The following is a 20047-nucleotide window of genomic DNA, read 5'->3' as shown; positions in this document are numbered from 1 at the left end:
TTGAATATTTGAGATTGCGATGAGAATACATTTAGTTAAGGCTAGTGACCATTAGGCATCCATCAGGAGTGGAGTCAGAAGCCAATTCAGCCACTCATCAGAGGGCTCTTGGACCTACAAATCATGTCGCGGACACAATGGCTTCTTGCACTTACACTGGGAGCTCTGTAGGCTGGGGGTCTGTGACTTCGACACTGCACATATGTGACTGTTATTTAGAACTCTCCGAGGTATAGACTTACATTACCATCTGCCATCTAGCTGCTGTTTACATCTGCCTTAAAAGGGGGGTTGGGCATAATCAATTAAAGTGTGCATAGAGAGCCCTGGAAAAAAACACCCCCAACAACGACCTGAACTTGGGAGAAGTACATATGTCTATTCAAAGGGGAAATAAGGAATTCATACTCTCTTCTTTCTTTGAAAATATTCCCTTTGAACTTGGGAAGTTAAGTGACAAAAGAGCATTTTAAAATTCCTAACACAATTCAGCTCCTCTGAGGAGCCTCAGAAGTAATCTCAATTTTATATGCTTTAACATTAATTTAATAATAAATGAGACTTGATAAAAAATTTAAAACTTTTCCTCTATGAAAGACTCTGTTAAGAGTTTAAAAAGGCAAGCTACAAATTGGGGGAAAACATTTGCAAAAATATATTTCTGATAAAGGACTAGTATGTAGAATATATAAAGAATTTTCAAAACTCAACAGTAAAAAAATCAAACAATTCAGTTAGAAAATGGGTGAAAGACAAGAAGAGACATTTTACCAAAGAAATTTACAGATGGAAACTCAGCACATGAAAAGATGTTTAACATCATTAGTAAACAGGAGGATACAAATTAAATCCACAATGAGATACCACTACGCACCAATGAGAATAACTTTTAAAAATTGTAACAACACTGAATGCTGGCAAATCTGTGGAGAAACTGAATCACTCATAAGTGACTGGTAGAAATATGAAATGATGGAGCCACTCTGGACAGCAGTTTGGCAGTTTCTTAGAAAATTAAACACTCAATTGCTATAGGAGCCAGTATTTACACTCCTGGGCAATTATCCCAGAGATATATTTGCACAAAAGCCTGTACAGGAATTTCCATAACAGCTTATCTGTAACTGCCAAACACTAAGAACAATCCAGATGTCCTACAAGAAGTGAATGGTTAAACTTTGGTACATACCATGGAGTATTACTCAGCGATAAACAGGAACAAGTTCTTGACACGTGAAATGAGCTGGATGAATCACCAGGAATTATGCTGAGTGGAAAAAAAAAAAGAGCCAAATCCAAAAGGTTACATAGTGTGATTCCATTTGCATAACATTTTTGAAGTGACAAGATTATAGAAATGGAAAATAGATCAGTGGTGGTCAGGGGTGAAGGGGGAAATAGCTCTTGGAAAATATTCCCTTTGAACTTGGCAAATTAAGTGACAAAAGAGCGTTTTAAAATTCCTAACACAGATCAGTTTCTCTGAGGAGCCTCAGAAGTAATTTCAACTTTATATGTTTTAAAGTCAGAAGGGAGAGTGAAGGAGGGGGAGGGGCGAGGAGGAGAGAGTGTGCCTCTACAAGGGCAACTGGAGGAATCCTTGTGGTAAGGAAACTTCTGTATCTTGACTGTGTCAATATGACTCTACTGGTTGAGATATTATTATGCTATAGTTTTACCAGATGGTCCCAGTGCAGGGAAATGCTTAAAGTGTACAGGAGAGTTCTCTGTATTATTTCTTACAACGGCATGTGATTCTATAATTATCTGAAAAAATAAAAATTAAAAATAAAAAAGGTTGAATTGAAAAAAAAGAATTGAAGAGTTTAGGAAGAAAGTATATTTTTCCAACCAAGTTTGGAAATAAAGATGTTGTTAACCCATTGGCCAGCAAGGCTGTCAATAAGAAGAAAGAAGCAGGCAGTTTGGAGCACAGAGCTGCCTCCACGGACCTCCCCTCAGCATCTAGGGGTCTCCCGTCCTAGCCAGGAGCATTGCCTTTTGGCAGCCTCCATCTCTATTTAGGAATTCCAATAAGGACCAAGACAAACTGGATCAAACAAGGAAGCCCATTCCCTACTGATCTGTTACCATGCCCTCTTAAGAAAATCTAACCCTCGGAGCCAACCTCACGATGAGTTTACTAGTGGTCCGGCCCTATTATTGGGGATGTTGGCAAATAGCAGTGACCAGCAGGTTCTCGAAGCCAACGAGGGGCTTGTCAGGACCTGTGCTCTGTGCAACCTCAGGAAGGAAAGGAAATAACAGGCACTCATACCTCTTCTGTGAGACTCACCACCCCCCTCAGCCACTTTCTGTTGTGGCAACTTTGGGGCAAGCCACTTAACCTCTCTGGGCCTCAGTTTCCATATTTGCAAAGTGAGGCCCAAAACATCTACTGCTAGGGTTGTCCTGCATATTAGAGGATCTAGCTGGTCTGTCTGGGTTTCTCCAGCCCAGCCGTGCACACTAGGTACTCAAAACACAACTCTGTGTATTGTGTTTCTGCAAGGGACAATTATTGCAGTTGGGAGCAGTGGCTGTGAGATTAGTCCTCTTTCCCTCTCCATCCCCCTTGCCCTGGCGCCTGAGAAACAGAGCATCCCCATGGCAACAGCAGCAGCTGGTCCCTTGATAAGAGGAGCTGGAGCCGGGCAACCGACGCCACTGCAGCCCAGGAGCCGGCCCAGCTTCAGGCAGGAACCTCACCTTCCCCGTCGCTCGCCTTCCCCTCCCAGCACCTGCTCTGATTGGTAAGTGCTTCGGATTTTCACTCTGAGAACTTTTGGGGGAAGAAAAGCAAGTTTCTGGTAAGGTACAGGGTTTTTGTTGTTGTTGGGACAAAGAAGGCTGCAGGAAGTAGCTGGGAGGAGGGCATGCTTTCTGGAGCAAGGCTAAGCTGGGGCTAGGTGAGGAGCAGGAAAAGTCACCACTTTCCAGTCGTTTTTCCAAGGGAGGTAGAGTCCTGGGATCTGTAAGAGCCGGAGCCCTTGCAAATTAAATTGCGAAGTTTCAAGATGGTACAGTGTAGCTGCATATTCACGCAGCAGCTTGGGGAGGCTTATCTTTCCAAGCAGGGGAGAGTGTGCTTATCAAAACCCTCTCCGTGTCCTACTTCAAGGAAGAGTCACTCCTCCAGGAATACTGCACATTTAGGTCTTCTAAATGCACAACTTTGACTTTAAAATGTGGCCCTTTTGGACTTGAATTCAATCCTCCGGTTAAAAAGAGATATAACAAAGGATATGAATTTTACATAACCAGAGGGTACTGTAACCAGACACCGCCTTGTGCTGTAGACTTACCTTCTCACTTTTTATTCCACCAAGTAAACCCAGGCTTGATTACTTTGGGGAAATTCTTTAGAACACCACACAGCTGTCAGCTGGCTCCAGAGTATTACCATGCTCCCATGACCTAGCAATGGGTGTTTGCTGTTGGTCTGTACCTTGCACTCGTATGATCTCATCATTAGATTCAGAAAAGGCCAGAGATAGGACAAGGAAATGATTCCAAGCATTCAATTGAGACATATATATTATAATCACAAGGTAAGGATTGAAAGAGCAAAGAAGGCAACTCACATTTCTTAACAGAGTTAGTATGTGTGCTGGGGTCAGGGCTGGGAGCTTTGCACACACTGTATCATTAATATCCTCAACAACCCTGGAGAAGGGCCACTATCAGGCCCATTTTACAGATGTGGAAACTGAGCTTCCAAGAGGACATACAACTTTCCCAAGTTCCCCCAGCTGGAGAGTGGTACAAGTAACCCAACAATTATTTCTACCTCATATTGCCTTGCAGCACCAAAAGCTTGCAGTCAGTGAGGAGTTTTCTGTCCGTGAATTAAACTATGTATTGTGACACCCAACTGAGAAATCTAATCAGTGTTAAGAGAAAGGACAAAAGGCCCAGACCAGCTTCTGACCTCAAATTGAGCTGACCCAGCTTTTTCAGCTATAGAAATAGTACTACTCTCTTCCTGAAGTAGTAACTGGCTCTGAGCTAGTGAAGGCAGGCTCCCCTAAATGTCTCCTCAGCTTTAGCAGGCTGTTCTGGTGTCTGTCCTTCTGCAACTCGGTGGGATTCCTTCCCCGGCGGCACCCGGGTCCCTGGACATTTCAGTTCCTGCTCTCAAAAGAGAAGGTGACTTATGTCATTAATAACCCATGTATATTGCAACATTAGTAATATAGCTTTTCTCTTGGTGGTATTTGCTTTACAAGTGTCTCTCTGTGGGAAAAACGGGGTTTTGTCCAATGTAAGAATTAGCAAGAAGAAGTTGCAAGAAGTTTAGCATCGGGGTCTTGAAAACCTCCTCAACCCCTGAAACGATGTCACTTTGCCTCTTGTACGTGCTGCACAAAAACCACCCACATTCTCTCAAACAACAGTGGAAAACATAATACCGACCCACACTTCTTTATTCTCTCATTGAGACACCTGAAACGCTTTGAAAACCAAAAGCTTTTTGTTGTTGATAAGTTCAACATAACGTTTCATTTGGTAGCAACACCTGACTGACAGGATATGAATTTTTTTGCAGTCTTTAGTTATGCCATGTAGTCCAAATATCCACATTTGTGCTGCAGAAGTAAGGAATGTGGTTTGGGTGCTTCCTGAGACCCCTCTGGGGTGTTACATAACAAAAATTTCCTGATGTTCGCAGCACCTGTGGCTCCAGGCTTTTCAGGTGAGTGTGGGTGGGCCGGCATTGACAATCACAGTAGTAGTCCAAGACATCACTGTGTGCGTGTTAAAATTAAAAGACCTCACCGAAGCAGTCAGAGGCAAGAGAATGTTAGAGGGTCACAAATCTCTGTACTAGAGAACAGTTATGAAACACCCCCAGAGAGTCTCCTAAGGCCTAGCCCTTTGGTTGGAATCTGAAGACCCAAAGAAGCAGGTACTTAGGTCTGAAAGAAAGGGCTGGTGCTTCAGAAAGTTCCCAGATTACAGCACAGCGAGCCACTGAGGAAGATGATGAAACCTTCCCAGGGCAGTGCGACAAGAGCAGCGTCCCTTCCCTGGTGCTTGGGGTGGAGACTGAATTAAAGAGAGGAATGCAAGGGCAGATCAGGAATAGGAAAGAGAAACATTCTTTTCTTAGTCAAGAATCAGACCAGCTCATGTCTTACAGGGGCTCAATCCTAGGGGGCACCCGTCCTCACTGAGGACGGACGTGGAGAGTGGGTAGGGCGATGGGGTCATGTCATGCTGACGCTCAGCAGGCAGATACAATGACGAGGGGTAATAAGGCGATGCTAAACTCCAAATCTCTCTCTCTTCCTCGTATTTGTTTTTTCCTTTGTGGGAAGGTTTTCTGCCCTGATTGTAATGACATCATCCATGACAAAAAGTGTCTTTGAATCCCAGGGGCAAAACACATCTCTGCCCAGACAGAGTACTTTTGTAATGGAAAATCCCAAATCTTCCAGAGTTTTTCAGTTATACACCTGGTCTTCAGCAGGCAACTGTTTAGTTAGGTAGAGACCAATGTTACGTAACAATGGCTGCCACTTACTCAAGCACCTACAACATACAAAGCATGAAGCTATCCTATTTCATCTTCAGAGTAACTCTGTGAGATAGATACTATTATCTCTATTGTACAGATAAGAAAGCAGGGTAAAAAATGAGAGGGTGGGGGCAGAAAGGGACATACGTCCCTGGGCGCCCGTCTCTGGGCACACTCCCAAGGTGCCAGCCTTTGCAGAATCTATCACAGCAGACATAGCTTGTAGGGAGAACGGGTATGAAGGATTATGTTGCACTTGGGCGCCATGTACTCTCATGACATCATGAAGATTTGGCTACTTCATCAAAGTCGTACGTCATTTTAGTGAAAGAGCTGAGAGGTAACCTTGGTCTAGTGAAAGAGCTGAGAGGTAACCTTGATCTAGTGAAAGAGCTGAGAGGTAACCTTGATCTAGTGAAAGAGCTGAGAGGTAACCTTGATCTAGTGAAAGAGCTGAGAGGTAACCTTGATCTAGTGAAAGAGCTGAGAGGTAACCTAGATCTACTCGACTTGAAAGTGCAGGTTTAAATTAAATAACCATCTAGTGAGCCATGTGATCTAAGTACAAAGAACAGCTTACCTTAGGCTGCAGAGCTGGAGGGGGGCACTGTTGTCAGGTAGGCCTAGCATAGAAAGTGGGAGGCCTGATGTCAGGTGAGGACGCTGACTCTTAAGCGTGCCACTAATATTTGGTCACTTGAACCTCTCACTTGAGCCTTAGTTTCTTCTTCTGGAGAATGACTATCTTGACCAGGTTCTGCATGGCGTGATTTTCAGCCCAAAGTCTATGACAGAGCTAACGTCTTTCTTCCCCAAGAAGAGGAATGGTAGCTAAGTAGGGCACAGGCCATAGCTGAGGCTGTAACTTTGCCTCTAGACCTCAGCACTGACTCCCTCCTCCTGAGAGATGGTCCCATAGCTTTCCTTTCCACTCAAGCAGGTGGGGGCTGGCCACCCAAGTTAACAGCATACTTCCTCCTGGTCCCAGGGACTTGGAAGTCTCTATACAAACACTAAACACAGTGGTCTAAATTGATTTCTGCTGCAGTCACTCAGTACAATCAGTCTGCTCAGAGTGACACTAAAAGCCGGGCTCAAGTAATCCGCTAATGGCTCCATCTGCTATGCAATGATCTCAGCTCAGAGGAGGAGAAGCCCTCCAACCTTTTCAGAGAAAACTGGCTTATTCCTCATAAGACAACTGAGTCGAACTAATTCTCTGAGCTTGAAATGTTAACACAGCTGGTTTGCATGCCAGGGATCCAGAAATCAAGAGAAGAGGGTAAGTGAGGTCATTTTAATCTTATTCTTCTCCAACCATTGTTGGCTATGGCAGGACACGAGGAATGAACTATGTGAAAAAACTTAAGAAACAGAATCTAGGCAGGCTCCCATGAAGATTTCCTGTAAATTTCAATGAACTCATCTCTCATTCTGACTTGACACGGGTCTATCCTAGATCTCCACTTCTCCTGGACAATGGCTACAACTAATAGCTCTGGAAAGTTCAATGGATTTGTGGTCTAGGAAAGATGAGAAATGGGGGGGGGGGGGAAGGGGAGACATTGCTTTAATGTCAGGAATCTGTAGGGAGAAAATAAAGATCTATTTCAAGACTTAGTTTTTCTCCTACCACGTCTCTATCACCAGGGTAATATGGATAGAGAGGAAGTCTCATTACCGTTACAAGATGTAATGGTCGAAAACCAGAAGGCTTGTTCAATTGGGGATAAAAAAATTCCCTTTATTTTTAAGAGACTTGAGTGTCTAGTAGAAGTCTGCAGAAGTGGGTTTGGATCCAGGCTTGGCTACTTAATAGATGTGTGATTGAATACATTAGTTAAATATTCTGAACCTTAGTTTTCTCAGCTGTGAAGCAGGCATCTTACTTTGCAGAACTCGAAAGAGAAAGTATAGGCAAGGTTTAATCAAGATTTTCTGTAACTCTCAGCTAACTCATTTATAATTCAGAGTTGACAAGTGTTCATTCTGAAATTCCCATAGTGCTGCTGAGAGAGGGCAAATATTGAATATTTGATACATGACAATTACCGATAAATTCACATGTGTATGTGCATGCGTGCACACATGCATGCGTGTGTGTGTGTGTGTGTGTGTGTGTGAAAGAGTGTGAGTGTTTCATTTATTTTGGCTTAAATCTTACATTAGAGCTTCTAGTAGCTAAGTAGAAGAAGCAGGCTTGAAAAACAGGATTGAAATGGGAACATAATAAGTGCTCAATAAATATGCTCATTTAACAAGTGAATGAAAGAAGATATACTAATGGCCTTGTGTCCTGTAGCTCTGTAGTGCTGCAGGAGAAATACACACCAACCCTCCTTTGATGATGTCCACTGAGCAAATGCAGCCACTGGAGCTCTCAGAAGACAGACTGGACAAGCTCGACCCTCGCTGCAGCCACTTAGGTAAATGCTCCCGTGGGAATGTCAGTAGTGGAAGTCGGAAAGAGGGGGTCTCTGCCATTTAGTTTGCAGGCAAGTTGGGGGGAGGCCCCTTGGAGCCTGACAGTTTGTGCCTTCAAAGAACAGCCAACACCAGATGGACAAATAGCCAGAGTCTGTGGGGTCTGCCCTGTAAATATTAGTTGAAGCACTAGAGAGAAGTTCATAAGAGTTAAAAAAAAAAAAAAGAAAGAAGACACTGTCATCTTTTTGGGGGTCTGAAAGGGTTCCAGGCAGAGCATTTTTGAGACAATAAATGGAATGTGGCAGTCTAGCTTGTTTCCAGTATTTCCCCGGCATACTTGCACCCCATGTGCAGTGCCAATAAAATATTTCAAATATCTCTCTTTGCCTATCAAGACAGAATTTTAAATAGCCTTTTTCTGCTTTATTGTCAATCTGTTTCCTTTCCAGAACTGACTTTTTGCATAACCTTTGTAATGAAAATACCAGAAACATTTCTGCCTCTACCCATTTCTAAAAATGAGACACTCAGACTTTTGATGGATGGGCCTTTTGCATATTCATAGCCTTTGTTTATGCCTCGCCTGGTTGTAACTCCCCCAGCCTCTCCCCTCTCCCCATTTGCCATCAAGATAGTTTATGTTTGAGATTTCTCCAAAAAGGGGAAAATGTGTAATTGAAATCAAAGTCAAAATTGAAGCAAATGCTTGGTCTCTGTACCGTGGACTGAGCTGCATCCTGGGACTGAATGGGGACCCGTGACTAGCCCATATCATCCCGGTTGTACCTCCCGAGACCCCACAGCAGGGCAGCACCCATGCTGAGCAACGCTCATTCCTTCAATAAATGTCTATGGTATGTCTAACATGGCGGAAATTAACTGCACGATGTGGTAACAAATCTTTCAAATTGCGTTTTCAGCCAGGCATTCACATCCCCAAGAGCCTGGATTTAAGTCTGATGCCACTACCTGCCTTCCGTATAACCTTCAGCCTTTTATCTGGCCTTCTAAACCTCAGTTTCCTCATCTGCAAATTGTAGCATTGGTGTGAGAACTAAAAGAGATAATGTGTTCAGGATGATGTGAATATTTAATAACTGGTAAAACGCAGGCACTGACAAATTAGAAAACATGCTGGTGCATCCCACACACTAGAATGATGTGAAATCCCATAGTACGTAAATACTGCTCAGTAAAGTTCCCCTTTCACCTCTTTTTGCATGTATGTCAACTTGAAAGCAAATAGTCTAATACCTTATAACACAGTACAATCTCAATAAATGTTTATTAAATTGAAACGATTAAATAGTAATTATTAAAACCTTTTGCGTGAAAGGAAATATTTACTACTATTAAATATGGCTGAAGAGAATGGTGTTATTTGAGTTTCGGTTATGTATTGTGATGTTTTGATGATGCAGCCATTACAATGTATAGTTAATAAATATTTATGATGGTAGGTTCCTCGTGTATATTGGGTTTTCTAAACCAAAGGGTCAGCCAGATATAAAGCCCAATAGACCATAAGTAACTTGAAATCAAGGACCATTTCTTGTCTTTTTAGTTCTAGAGTTTAGCTCAAGGCCTAACATACAATAGAAGTTTAATCAATATTTATTGAAATGACACAGGTTATGTCTAGATTCACAAAACTAAAGTGAAAAGGGTTTAACACATTTAATCCTCAATGTTTGAAAGAAATTGACCTGAATATTTTCATAAAAGAGAAAGAAAAAGAGAGAAAGAGAAAGGAGAGAAGGAAGAAAGGAAAGAGGGAGGGAGGGAGTGAGTTGAAAAGATCCAACTAATATCTGAATTTCCCCAAATTCATTTATAGTTGTAGGTCTACCCAGACTGTATCCAGGCGATAGTCAGTTTTCAGAGAAGATAAATAGCTTTATTGCCTTGTAGCTTCTTTGAATCCTAACAGAATAGCTCCTTACACATAAGATGCTTGAGTTCATTTATTCAAGCATACATTCAACAAATATTTGTTCATTGTTGCTAAGGAGATAAAACACAAGATACCTGTCATCAAAGAGGGCAAAGAAGACATATGCAGAAATAATAACTAGATCATCTTTTAAAGGTGTTACATGAGCAAAAATGCTGTGGGTATTCAGAAAATGAGAACGGGCACCCAGGACTGGGGTTAGTTTGGAAGGACTTATGAAGTGGGGGGAGGGGCGCTTTCCTCTGGGCCCAGTGGAATGTGTTAGCAGGTGAGTGATGGCCAGAATGAATGTTTTGAGCATCTGAAATATATTGAATGTATCAGATGCTTTATCAATATTAGCAAATTTAGTTCTCTCTCTCTCTCTCTCTCTCTCTCTCTCTCTCTCACACACACACACACACACACACTGATTTAATATTATCTCCCTTTAAAAGCTGAGAGAATAGTAGTTCCTAGTAATTAAGACCCAAGTTCTCAGAACTAGCAAGTAACAGAGTCAAGATTTGAACTCAGATCAGTCTAACTCCACCTATTCACCATTCCACATGCATTTATTGGAAGGAAAGGCAATTAAAAATAAAATTACAAAAAGGATATAACCCTTAATCTCTAAAACAGCTCTTTCTAGATCAGGGGATGAATCATTATAGAATGAACAAGTTCTAGAGCCATGACAGAGGATCTCAGGGGAGGGCAACAAAACCAAAGCATAGAGGAATCAGAGAGAAAGAGAAAGGAGGAAAGAAGGTACGTCAATGGGTAAGTGATCAGATTAATTACGTATAGTTACATCTGATGATGGATCCAGGCCTCAAAAGCTCTGGTGATGTAATGCAGGGGCCTGAAAAAAAGTAGAGATAAATAAGAAGACAAGAGGACCTTGGGTTAAGATTAAATAAATTAGCTAATATTCTGAGCCTTAAAGTAGGAGGGGAGCAAGATCGGAGGGGCAGATAGGAGGAGGGCAAAGCCAGGGGCAGTGAAAAGACCGACGGTGAAGCCCAAGTGTGACTCATCGGTGTGATTTGGCTGATCACAGACGTACAGTGAGAGTAATTTGCTGAGTACTCTACGGTAAGACCCAAGAGAGCAGAAGGCTCCTACTGACCCTTGGGGTCTCCAAAGAGAGCAAGCCTTGAGCAAAGGAAGTTAAGAAGGAGCATTTGGCACAGAGAACCCGTTCTCCCAGCAGAAGCATAACTCGAACCCACTCTGTGGCTTGCCTACCAATATCTTAAAGTTCCTCTTGTCTTGATTGTTCATCCTATTTGAGTTCTCTTCACTGGGAGTTTCACAGAATTTGAGTTTTCCATTTTATTATATGTATTCATACACAGCTATTAAGTTTTCCGTAGAAGAGACCAAAATAAAGGCTTGTGTTTCTTTCTCAGATCCATGCCTTCTGCCCCTTTCAGCAGGTGGATTTGGAAACCAACCAGTCTGTGACAAGCCCCTTACTCATGTCATGCTCTGTTTTTCTTTGCATCTTGTCAGATGATCTTTCAGACCAGTTCATTAAGGACTGTGAGCTCAAAAAGAAGCCAAGAAAGGGGAAAAATGCACAGGCCACCCTGAACATTGAGTCAGACCAAAAAAAACCGAGGAGGAAAGATACACCGGCACTGCACATCCCACCTTTTATACCAGGTAACGAACGTTGAGGTCAGTGTGCACATCTGGAAAGGGAAACCGCTTGCCACCAGATCACATTGGTCTTATAATATTTCCTGACAAATGTGGATTTTTTTAATTGTTGGTACGTGCTCTGTATCTGTCTTAGTTACAATATGTCCAGCTGCAATAGCCCATAAATTCAAAAATATTAGTGGCATAACACACTACAAGTTTAGTTTTTCACTCACCAGTAGTGGAAGTCGGGTCAGGAGAGGCAGGCTCTGCTCCAAATGGTCATTCAGGGCCTCCGGCTGATGGGGTCAAGACATCATCGGTCCATGGCATCTGAAGGCACCATGCACATCAGCATCCTGTAGGCACGAGGGACACAGAGGCCACAAGTGACATCACTTCCTACAGTCACGGGCCTCTCCTGGCTGCCCAGGCCAAAAGCTAAATGGTTTGGTAAATAGCTAATGTGTCTCTATAACAAACTTGCATGGGACGTGTGACACTCTTGTTCCCCAATGTTTTGTTTTGTCTTATTTCCTTCTCTCCTTCCCTCCAGGCCACTTATTTAAAGTCCTCTCAATTCACAACCCACTCGGAGGGATACAAAGCAAATAAAATACAGAGAGTTCTGGGAAGGACCAATGTTACCCCAATAAATTTAATTTTAAATAAGTAAATAAATTAACAGAAGCACTGAAATACACAGGAAGAAGTAATGTCATAATGGAGGTCCTTAGTTAAAGACCTCAGGATCTCAGTCTGGGCAGTGAATTGTGGAAAATTTATAGAGGGGAGACTGTTTTTAGAGAGTTTATAACTGGAGAAAAACTTCACAGGTAGAAGAGAGATGAGAAAGCAGGTGGGTGGAGGTAGAGAACCAATTAAGTCATTGATGACTGGAGCATGTGGCTTGAGGGTCAGCAAATAATCCATGTCTCTGACAAGGATGGCCTTTGGAGGCAATGACCCTGGGCTCCATTCCTGGCTCTGACACCTGTGAGCTGAGTTACTGTGGGTACATTCCTTTGCTTCACTTGCCTCAGACATGCAATGGTGGTAGTATCATTAAATTCAAATCAGGCACGTAAAACCCTTTGCACAGAAGATGTTCTCTGGGGTAGCCTCAATCAATACTAATTCTTATAAAGGAACTGCTTTTATGAAAATAAGTTTGAAGAGATACACTGACGCCCATCACCAGGTATCTGTGCAAATATGGATGCCCAGCTCTTGTGTACGAGCATATCTATTTGTATTTGACTGTCTTTCTCCCTCTGTTCCCCTAACTATGCAGGTGTGCTTTCAGAACATGTAATTGAAAGATATGAGGTCCAAGAGAGACAGCCAAAGGGCAAAATGAGTCCAGCTCTTCATAACACTGACCTGGAACAGAAAAAGCCAAGGAGAAAAGACACACCTGCCCTGCACATGTCTCCCTTTGCAGCAGGTAAAAGAGCTGGCGCAGGCCATTTACAGGGGGTGGTGGGAACAGGTCAAGAGCATTACCATCTGGAGGTGCCACAGGCCTGGCCTCTGTCCTGGCCCAGCAGTCTGTGTCACACAGAAGTGCTCTGGGGAGGAGCAGCATTTACTGCTGTTTTCAGGTTTACCTCCGTTGGCTGCTTCCCCAGGGCTGACACGGAGATGGAGCGAGAGTCAGAGCATTCCTCATGCTTCAGCAGAACTGGTCAAATTTCCTGAGTTCATGAAATAGAAATGTCAGTGGGTCCTTGAGAAAAGTTGAAATACCCTCTTCCCTGGTCTTCTGTGGATCATACATCCTATAGCTGCTGGCTGATGCTCTGAAAACACCTGGATCTATTGATCAAATCCTCAAAACAAGAGAAAGAGAGAGGGAGAGACAGAGAGATGCAGAAATAATGGTAGATATCTTAATATGTATCAAATCAAACCAAGAAATCTTGCTGAACCTTGTGCATTAACCCGGGTTGGAAGGCAGTCAGTGTATAGTCTTGTCCTAGAGAATTTCATGTGCAAGTTGGGGAATAAGACATGTACATTCATGATTAGAGTGTAAGACTGTGTGTATGTGTGTGTGTTTGTGTGTGTGTGTGTGTGTTATAAAGAAAGTTGGGGGGCTGGTAGAGGAAAACGTGTACTAACGTCTATTGAGACCGTACTAAATGTTAGGTACTGAGTTTGGCATTCTCATGGATTTTTAAAAATCAACTGAGTAACACAATAAAGTAGCTATTATCCCCTTTACAAATAAAGAAACTGAGCATTTGAGTAACAGCCATTTTGAAGTCTTCTGTGGATGAAGTTGATGGATGGATGGCTGACTGGCTGATGGGATTGATGACGGAATAATTAGATGATAGATGAATGGATCAAATTATGTTCAACATCAAACACTGGGGTTCCAACCCAGGTCTGTCTCATCTGTGGGCAGGTTTTCATTGCACTATGCTATGGGTTGGATTTTCAGCATTATAGATACCCAGATGGCACATTTTTGGGAGGAGATGGCATTTGGTTGTTGCAAAAAACCATGTTCCCCCATTATTTCATTTGATAAAGAAAACACTTGGAAAGACAGCTCAGAAGAAGACATCATGAAAAGGCTGGCAGGGCTGCAGACAGGGTCAATGATTTCTGAGGAGCAGACCAGGCAAGGAGGCCTGGAGCATGCAGAGGCACATCTCTGGAGAAATAGACCAAGGACCAATTGGGAGGGCCTGAACGTGCCTCAGCCGTGCTTCTCATATGTTACATACATTCCCACCTGCACTGATTCTCCAGCCCATCATGTATTTGCCCCAAGCTCTGCCTCTGCCCAGATTCCCGTCACCTTGAAAGGTTCAGCCAGTGCAAAGACCCCTCTAACTCCAAAATGAATCTCTTCTCTTCTGAACTCACTAGCTCTGTATTAGACACAGGCGTGCAAATACCAAGATATTCTTATTGTTCTTGCTGCTTTGCTGTAGCTGCTATTTAAATTGACTTACGTCAATGACTTGTTTGATGAATTCATGAGACCTGGTCTGGGATTGCCCTATGTCACTGGTACTGGCCTTGATGTCTAGTTCAGTCCCTTACGTATAGCAACACTCAGTAAGGAGGTGCTTTTTTTTTAATATGTTTTACATATATCTGGTAGTCATAATTCTGCAGTTCCACGTTCTCCATTAGGAGATTGATTATTTTCTTGCATTTGTTTTTATTGAAGTCCTGCTAGGGGAAGACGTGGTAGAGGAACGAAAATATTTGGGGGCAGAGAGTCACCTTAGTACATGGCATTGAATATGGGCTTTGGAGTCAGACAGGTCTGGGTTTGATCTCTGGTTCTGCTCCATTCTAGCTTTGTGACCCTGGGCAACTAACACAAACAGTAAGAGCCTCCATCATTTCATCCACCTCTGAAAGGAGGACTTTAAAACCTGTCTCCTAGGATTGCCAACGCGAATCAAGTATATAAAGCACTTAGCACAGTTCGTGGCTTACTGAAAAACCTCAATGGATGTCAGTTCCCCTTCAATCTCTGTTCAACCTCCTATTCTTTGAGATAAGTCAAACCATTCCTGAAGATGAGAATTTTCCTATAAACCTGCTGGTTCAGGGACCTTCCCAAAATGTTGATCTCTGTTTATCTGGCAGTGGATGCTGCCTGCATCCCAGTATCTACATCCTAAGACAGCAGCTTCCGTTTGAATAAAAAGTGTTTATCAAACAGGGCAAAGTACACAGAGCTGGAGAGGGGGGCTGTATATCCATAGGCTCTGTACACATTGTAGAATTCCTTGAATCAGCAAATCTCTGTGCTGTATTTGCAATTATAGATTTGAGTTCTATGATTCTAGTTTTTATTAGCATATTAGCTGAAGCACTTTATTTCTGAAGAGCCTTTTAGCAGCTAAAAATTTGGCAATAATCGAAATGCTAGTTAAGCTGATAAGGATAGAGCCTTCAGCAGATGTTCAAAGAGACTCGCATTGGTTTTAATAAGGGTGTTGAGAGCAACTCACAGAGAAGTGCACTCCGGAGAGTCTTCTCTCATTAGCCTTTGGCAAGTGAAGACTGGACAAAGATTTGCTCTCTCTTCTAAATCTCTCACTAACTGCCACCATTCCCCTAGGTTAATGAGCTTATCTGATTGGTTCCTATTGGCAGACAACTCCTCAGTGCGAAGTCATCTCAGGCTTTATGGCCAGCCCAAGGTTGGCTCCCAGCTTGGCATAGAGTTCGTAGGGCCCTCCACCTTGGTGAATTCGTGGCAGGGAGCAGTGCGTTATGATCAGTCAGACCTGACTGAGTAGCTGAGATCTGCTTAAGGAAAAATACGTCTTTAGTTGCAATCTGTGGCAAAAGAACCAGGGAAAGTAAAAAAATCACAAGGCTAGAATCATTGAAACGCGTCCTCCTGGAAAATTGGCCCATTTGGAGGTCAAAGCTCAATACTGTACTTATAGGAAGAAGACTCATATGTCCTTTGAAAGTGACATCTCTTCTGTCCTGCTGCGAATAGAGCATTCTCTCTGGTGTGGTTTGCCAGGAGGGGTGGTGTCTGAGCCCTTAAATCAGAGGCACACGTCTGTAATGCAGGTGACCAGCTTTAGTTAGTGCTCTGAGTGGAATCGTGGCCTAAAACAGCGTGCTTCAAGGCTAATTGGCCCTCAGAAACCTTGGACTGACAGCTTTGGCCTTAAAAACATACCACGCTGTGACATGCAGCCGAGTTCCCCAAACTCTCCTACATAGACAGCAGAAGGGAAGGAACAGACATTTTCTAAATCCCTACTGTACTGGATGTTAAACTACCCTGTGAGAACCTCGCCATTCAGTGGGGGAGACGGACAGATTGTCCAGGGATTCCGACCATGTGAAGAAAACTTGAATGCAGCTTCCTGTCAGGTGTAGTTTGACGCCTAAACGAATGCTGGCCTAAGTCTTTCTGGTAGCATCCACCTCTGTGAGAAATACAAATTCTTTTTTCTACAGTTTTGCAGGTGAATAAACAGAGGCTCACAGGTTAAGGGACCCGCTCAACGTTGAACGACCACCAAAGGCAAAGCTTTCTGGCCCTAAAGTATATTACTTCAGTGACACACCTCTGCCTCCCACGGGAGAGCATGAGGATCTGGTTAAACCAGACAGACCAGGGTTTAGCAAAACTCGTTCACCTTCACATCACCAATAGGACGCACCAAGAATAAGAAGATAGTGGTTATACAGAGACGCTATAAACAGACACCATTGATTTAAGCCTCATTCTTAGCCATGATATTCATGAAATCAGATTTTGATGAACTACCACAGCTTTCTCATTATGAGATACTAAAATGAATGCCTAACTATACCAATACAATGCTAGTTCACTTTCCACTTGCAATTATCTCCCATATCCCTGTGGAAAGCCTAGCCTACTTTGGGAAGGGCTGACCTTGATTTAAACAGACTCCTCCCTTCCCTGAAATCCCAAGACTTTTTTTGCTTTGTTTTGTTTTTTTTGGTCAGTTGCTCATGTGACTAGGCTTCTAGGATATCCCAAATAATCCGAAAGTTTACTGGGATCCAGGAATTTTAAGGTTCTTGCCCATTTTGATTCCACCCAACATTCGGCTTAATGTGAAGCTATATCAAAGAAGGTAGGACAGAAAGTTTGCAGGCTCAGCATAGCTAACTCCATGCTCTCCCATCAAGATAGCCTGAATTCCAAATAAAACTCCAAACCTCTGTGCAGCTGGTACAAGAGAAAAATACCTCCCACTGTGTTTCATAAGTGATTTATGCAAAAGGCTTAGTTTCATCTAGGCTCTTGAAATTGTTTTCTCCTCCAATAAATATCAGCTAATTGGTAAAGAACCCATATGAACAAACTAGCAACTGCATCAAATGAAGAGTCATTAAGAGCAGCACATAGTTTTCATTAATTTGCTGCTGTTGAATGGATTCCAGTGTTGTAGACAGGCCTCTTGTGAGGCACAGCTTTCCTCCCTTAAGTTTAGATCTTTATGAAATGCTTCATGAACTGAAAGGTCACTAATTAAGAGAGGGGAGTTGGCAGAGATGGGGAGTTGGGGGGGGGGACACAACTGGCTGGCTGGAGAGGGATGACAGAAGTCATGGAGGACTGGCCTTGAATCATGGCTTCCTTTGTCTTTTTATTAAAAATGAGCCTACTTCACAATTCACATGATGAACAGAACCACCCACACCTCCTAGGATGAGTTTTTCTGGGCTGATGAGCTCAGAAAATTGCACCCAAGCTTCTGAATTTCACAGACCAGGAACCTTTTAAGAACAAAATATTGTGGAGCCCAACATAGGGGTAGCAACTTCAAATTTTGCCTGGTAAGAATGTTAAATAAGCAACCATCTAACATCGCTAAACTTCCATAAAAGATATTTGAATCCCCCAAAGTAGAAAAAGAATCATCTTGAAGTAACGGACAGCTTTTTAACATTGTAGCCATCCAGCTGTAGGAAAAAAACTAATCCGTGCACATGCTGTATTTTCTCACTTTGCTCTGAACTACGTAAACTTTATTAGTATCTACAAGTACTGACATTTAAAAATGGTGTGTTCAGAGCCTCAGCTCAATATGTTTCCCAGATGTTGGTAAAATGTGTGTGTTTCACTCACACACAGACTTCATGAGGCTTACCAGTTCTTCACAGAAGGAAAATAAACTAGCAAATTGTGAAAGGAAGGGAAAAACTGACTTGTAGTTGATCACAGGTGTGGCACAGTGCTAAGCATTGTCACATACTTCTTATTTGGCAAAATAACCCTTTATATAAATATTAGTGCTTTCATTTTACGTATGGGAAAACTTAGGTATGAAGGTGTTAACTGCGCCAACACAGAATGAGTGGAAGAAAGAGAAATGCAAAGCATTTGGACTCAAAAATACATGTGCTTTCCATGCTACAGAGCTGCGTGCACAAACACAGAATGCAGAGAAGAGAGTGAAGGTTGGCTCTGACTTCTAGGTTGAGTGTCCCCTCGTAACCATTGCGGTGTCCTCATTGAGCCACAGCTCCTCTGGGAAGGACAAATAAGGCCACCCAGCTCCCTCTCTCTCAGTTGACAACCTTTAGCAGTTAGCTTTGCAGCCATTAAAAAGTCTCTGGGTTGCCGTGCTCTTGTGCACTGTGTCTCTGCTGAAAGTCTGTCTAATATTTTAATTAGAGGCACTTAATTGCAGATCTGTGCTTTATTTTGCAGGTGTGACACTGCTCAGGGAGGAGAAACCCAAAGTGATCATGGAAGATGACGAAAAGGATGGTGACAAGATTGCTATTTAAAGATATTTCCCCTGAGACCACTTGTAAATAGGTTAGATGGGTTCCCTGTGGCGACCTAGAAAAAAATAGACTTGTTTCTGCTCTCATTTTGTCATAGTCTGCCTTTAAAATCCACACACCTTTTCCCCAGAAGACACGCTATATCAGATGTGCCAGTCACCCCTTTGCCTCTCTCGTCTCTCTCGAATCTGGTTTCTATTCCCACCTCTTGAATTTTCATTTTCTAATTCGGTGGAAAGGAAGCAGATCATCACCCTAAATTATGTAGGGAGTAACAGGGACAGCTCCAGGGTTTCACTTCTGGATCAATTCATGGAACAAAGAGCACAGAGAACATGGGGGTCCTTTATTTATTGGTTTATGCTGCCGGGCGGGACTTGACTTAACATCATCCAAACACCAGTTCAAGTAGGGGCTCCCTGTTGCCAGTTAGGGAGTTGGGAATGTGTGGGTTCTAACTCTGATTGCTTTGGAGAACATGGTCTTTTATCTCTTTTATCCTTTCTCAAGAGTCCAAGTGTCTCTGGTGACATTCCCAAGATTCTTGTAACTGATCCCCTAAAGGTGACTATGTGAGCTGGTGGTCAACCCAGCCAATCACACCTTGACTGAAAATACCAGAAGAGAGTGCTGGCCTATCTGGGAAGCTTAGCAATATATTCTATTTGTCTTTATTGTTCAAAACATCTCTTAACCATGTCGTCCTGAAATCTGTGAGTTGTGTCACAAATGAACCATAACTAACAATAGGTAAAATACCAACATGTGTGATGAATTTACTTTTAAAAAATTAATTAAGGTCAATGGAAGGCCATTCCTATATTTTTAGCATTCTCACTTATTTAGAGCCCAGTATGCTTTCTTAGATGGGAGGGAAAGATGAGGTGTTAGCTAGTGAGCAGGAGCCTGCAGTGTGTGGGTGCTGTGGGAAGGCTTTGCACCATGGCCTTATCCACCACATGATGGAATGGTAGTGGAAAGGCTTATTGCCCAAAGGTAGCAAGGTGGATATTTGAACAGATCCTTCCTTCAAGAGATAATTTGGAAGCTTTATGTACACTCTGGCTCCAGCAGTTCGGTCATCCCTTCTGTCCTGTCCTTCTCACAAACATGGAGAAGATACAGGACCCTGCTGCTAATAAAGATGCTTCTCACCACATCCCTACGTCCCGGTGCATTTCTCCTAAAACTTTCTATGTACTTACAATTTCAAAGAGAAGAGGTTGCAAAAGAGACTCAATGGGATT

General features: G+C 42.8%; 1 protein-coding gene across 2 annotated transcripts; it reads left to right on the top strand.

Annotated features, from left to right (window-relative positions):
- The first annotated feature begins 2592 nt into the window (after positions 1-2592).
- On the top strand, positions 2593-19959 carry PPP1R17 (protein phosphatase 1 regulatory subunit 17). Of its 2 annotated transcripts, XM_088797666.1 has the most exons (6): positions 2593-2753; positions 4080-4149; positions 7824-7947; positions 11400-11552; positions 12826-12978; positions 18721-19959. In XM_088797666.1, exons 1-6 carry the CDS (start codon positions 2608-2610, stop codon positions 18798-18800), a joined length of 726 nt encoding a protein of 241 aa, XP_088653792.1. In that variant the 5' UTR covers positions 2593-2607; the 3' UTR covers positions 18801-19959. The 2 variants fall into 2 exon arrangements, with proteins under 2 accessions (XP_088653792.1, XP_019581771.3); XM_019726212.3 differs by lacking the exon at positions 4080-4149 and having other exon boundaries at positions 2615-2753.
- The last annotated feature ends 88 nt before the right edge of the window (positions 19960-20047 follow it).

The sequence above is a fragment of the Rhinolophus sinicus genome, chromosome 4 (genome assembly GCF_057876585.1).
Source record: "Rhinolophus sinicus isolate RSI-liver-muscle chromosome 4, RSI-T2T, whole genome shotgun sequence".
NCBI classification, from domain to species: Eukaryota; Metazoa; Chordata; class Mammalia; order Chiroptera; family Rhinolophidae; genus Rhinolophus; species Rhinolophus sinicus.
The sequence above is the reverse complement of the archived record's forward strand: the minus strand, read 5'-3'. Positions and strand labels throughout refer to the sequence as shown.

Coding starts and splice junctions, on each gene's coding strand:
- PPP1R17 (XM_088797666.1), top strand. CDS start 2,608: ATGGCAACAGCAGCAGCTGGTCCCTTGATAAGAGGAGCTGGAGCCGGG. Junction 2,754..4,079: donor CCCAGCACCTGCTCTGATTG/GTAAGTGCTTCG, acceptor GTCCTTCTGCAA/CTCGGTGGGATTCCTTCCCC. Junction 11,553..12,825: donor CATCCCACCTTTTATACCAG/GTAACGAACGTT, acceptor CTAACTATGCAG/GTGTGCTTTCAGAACATGTA.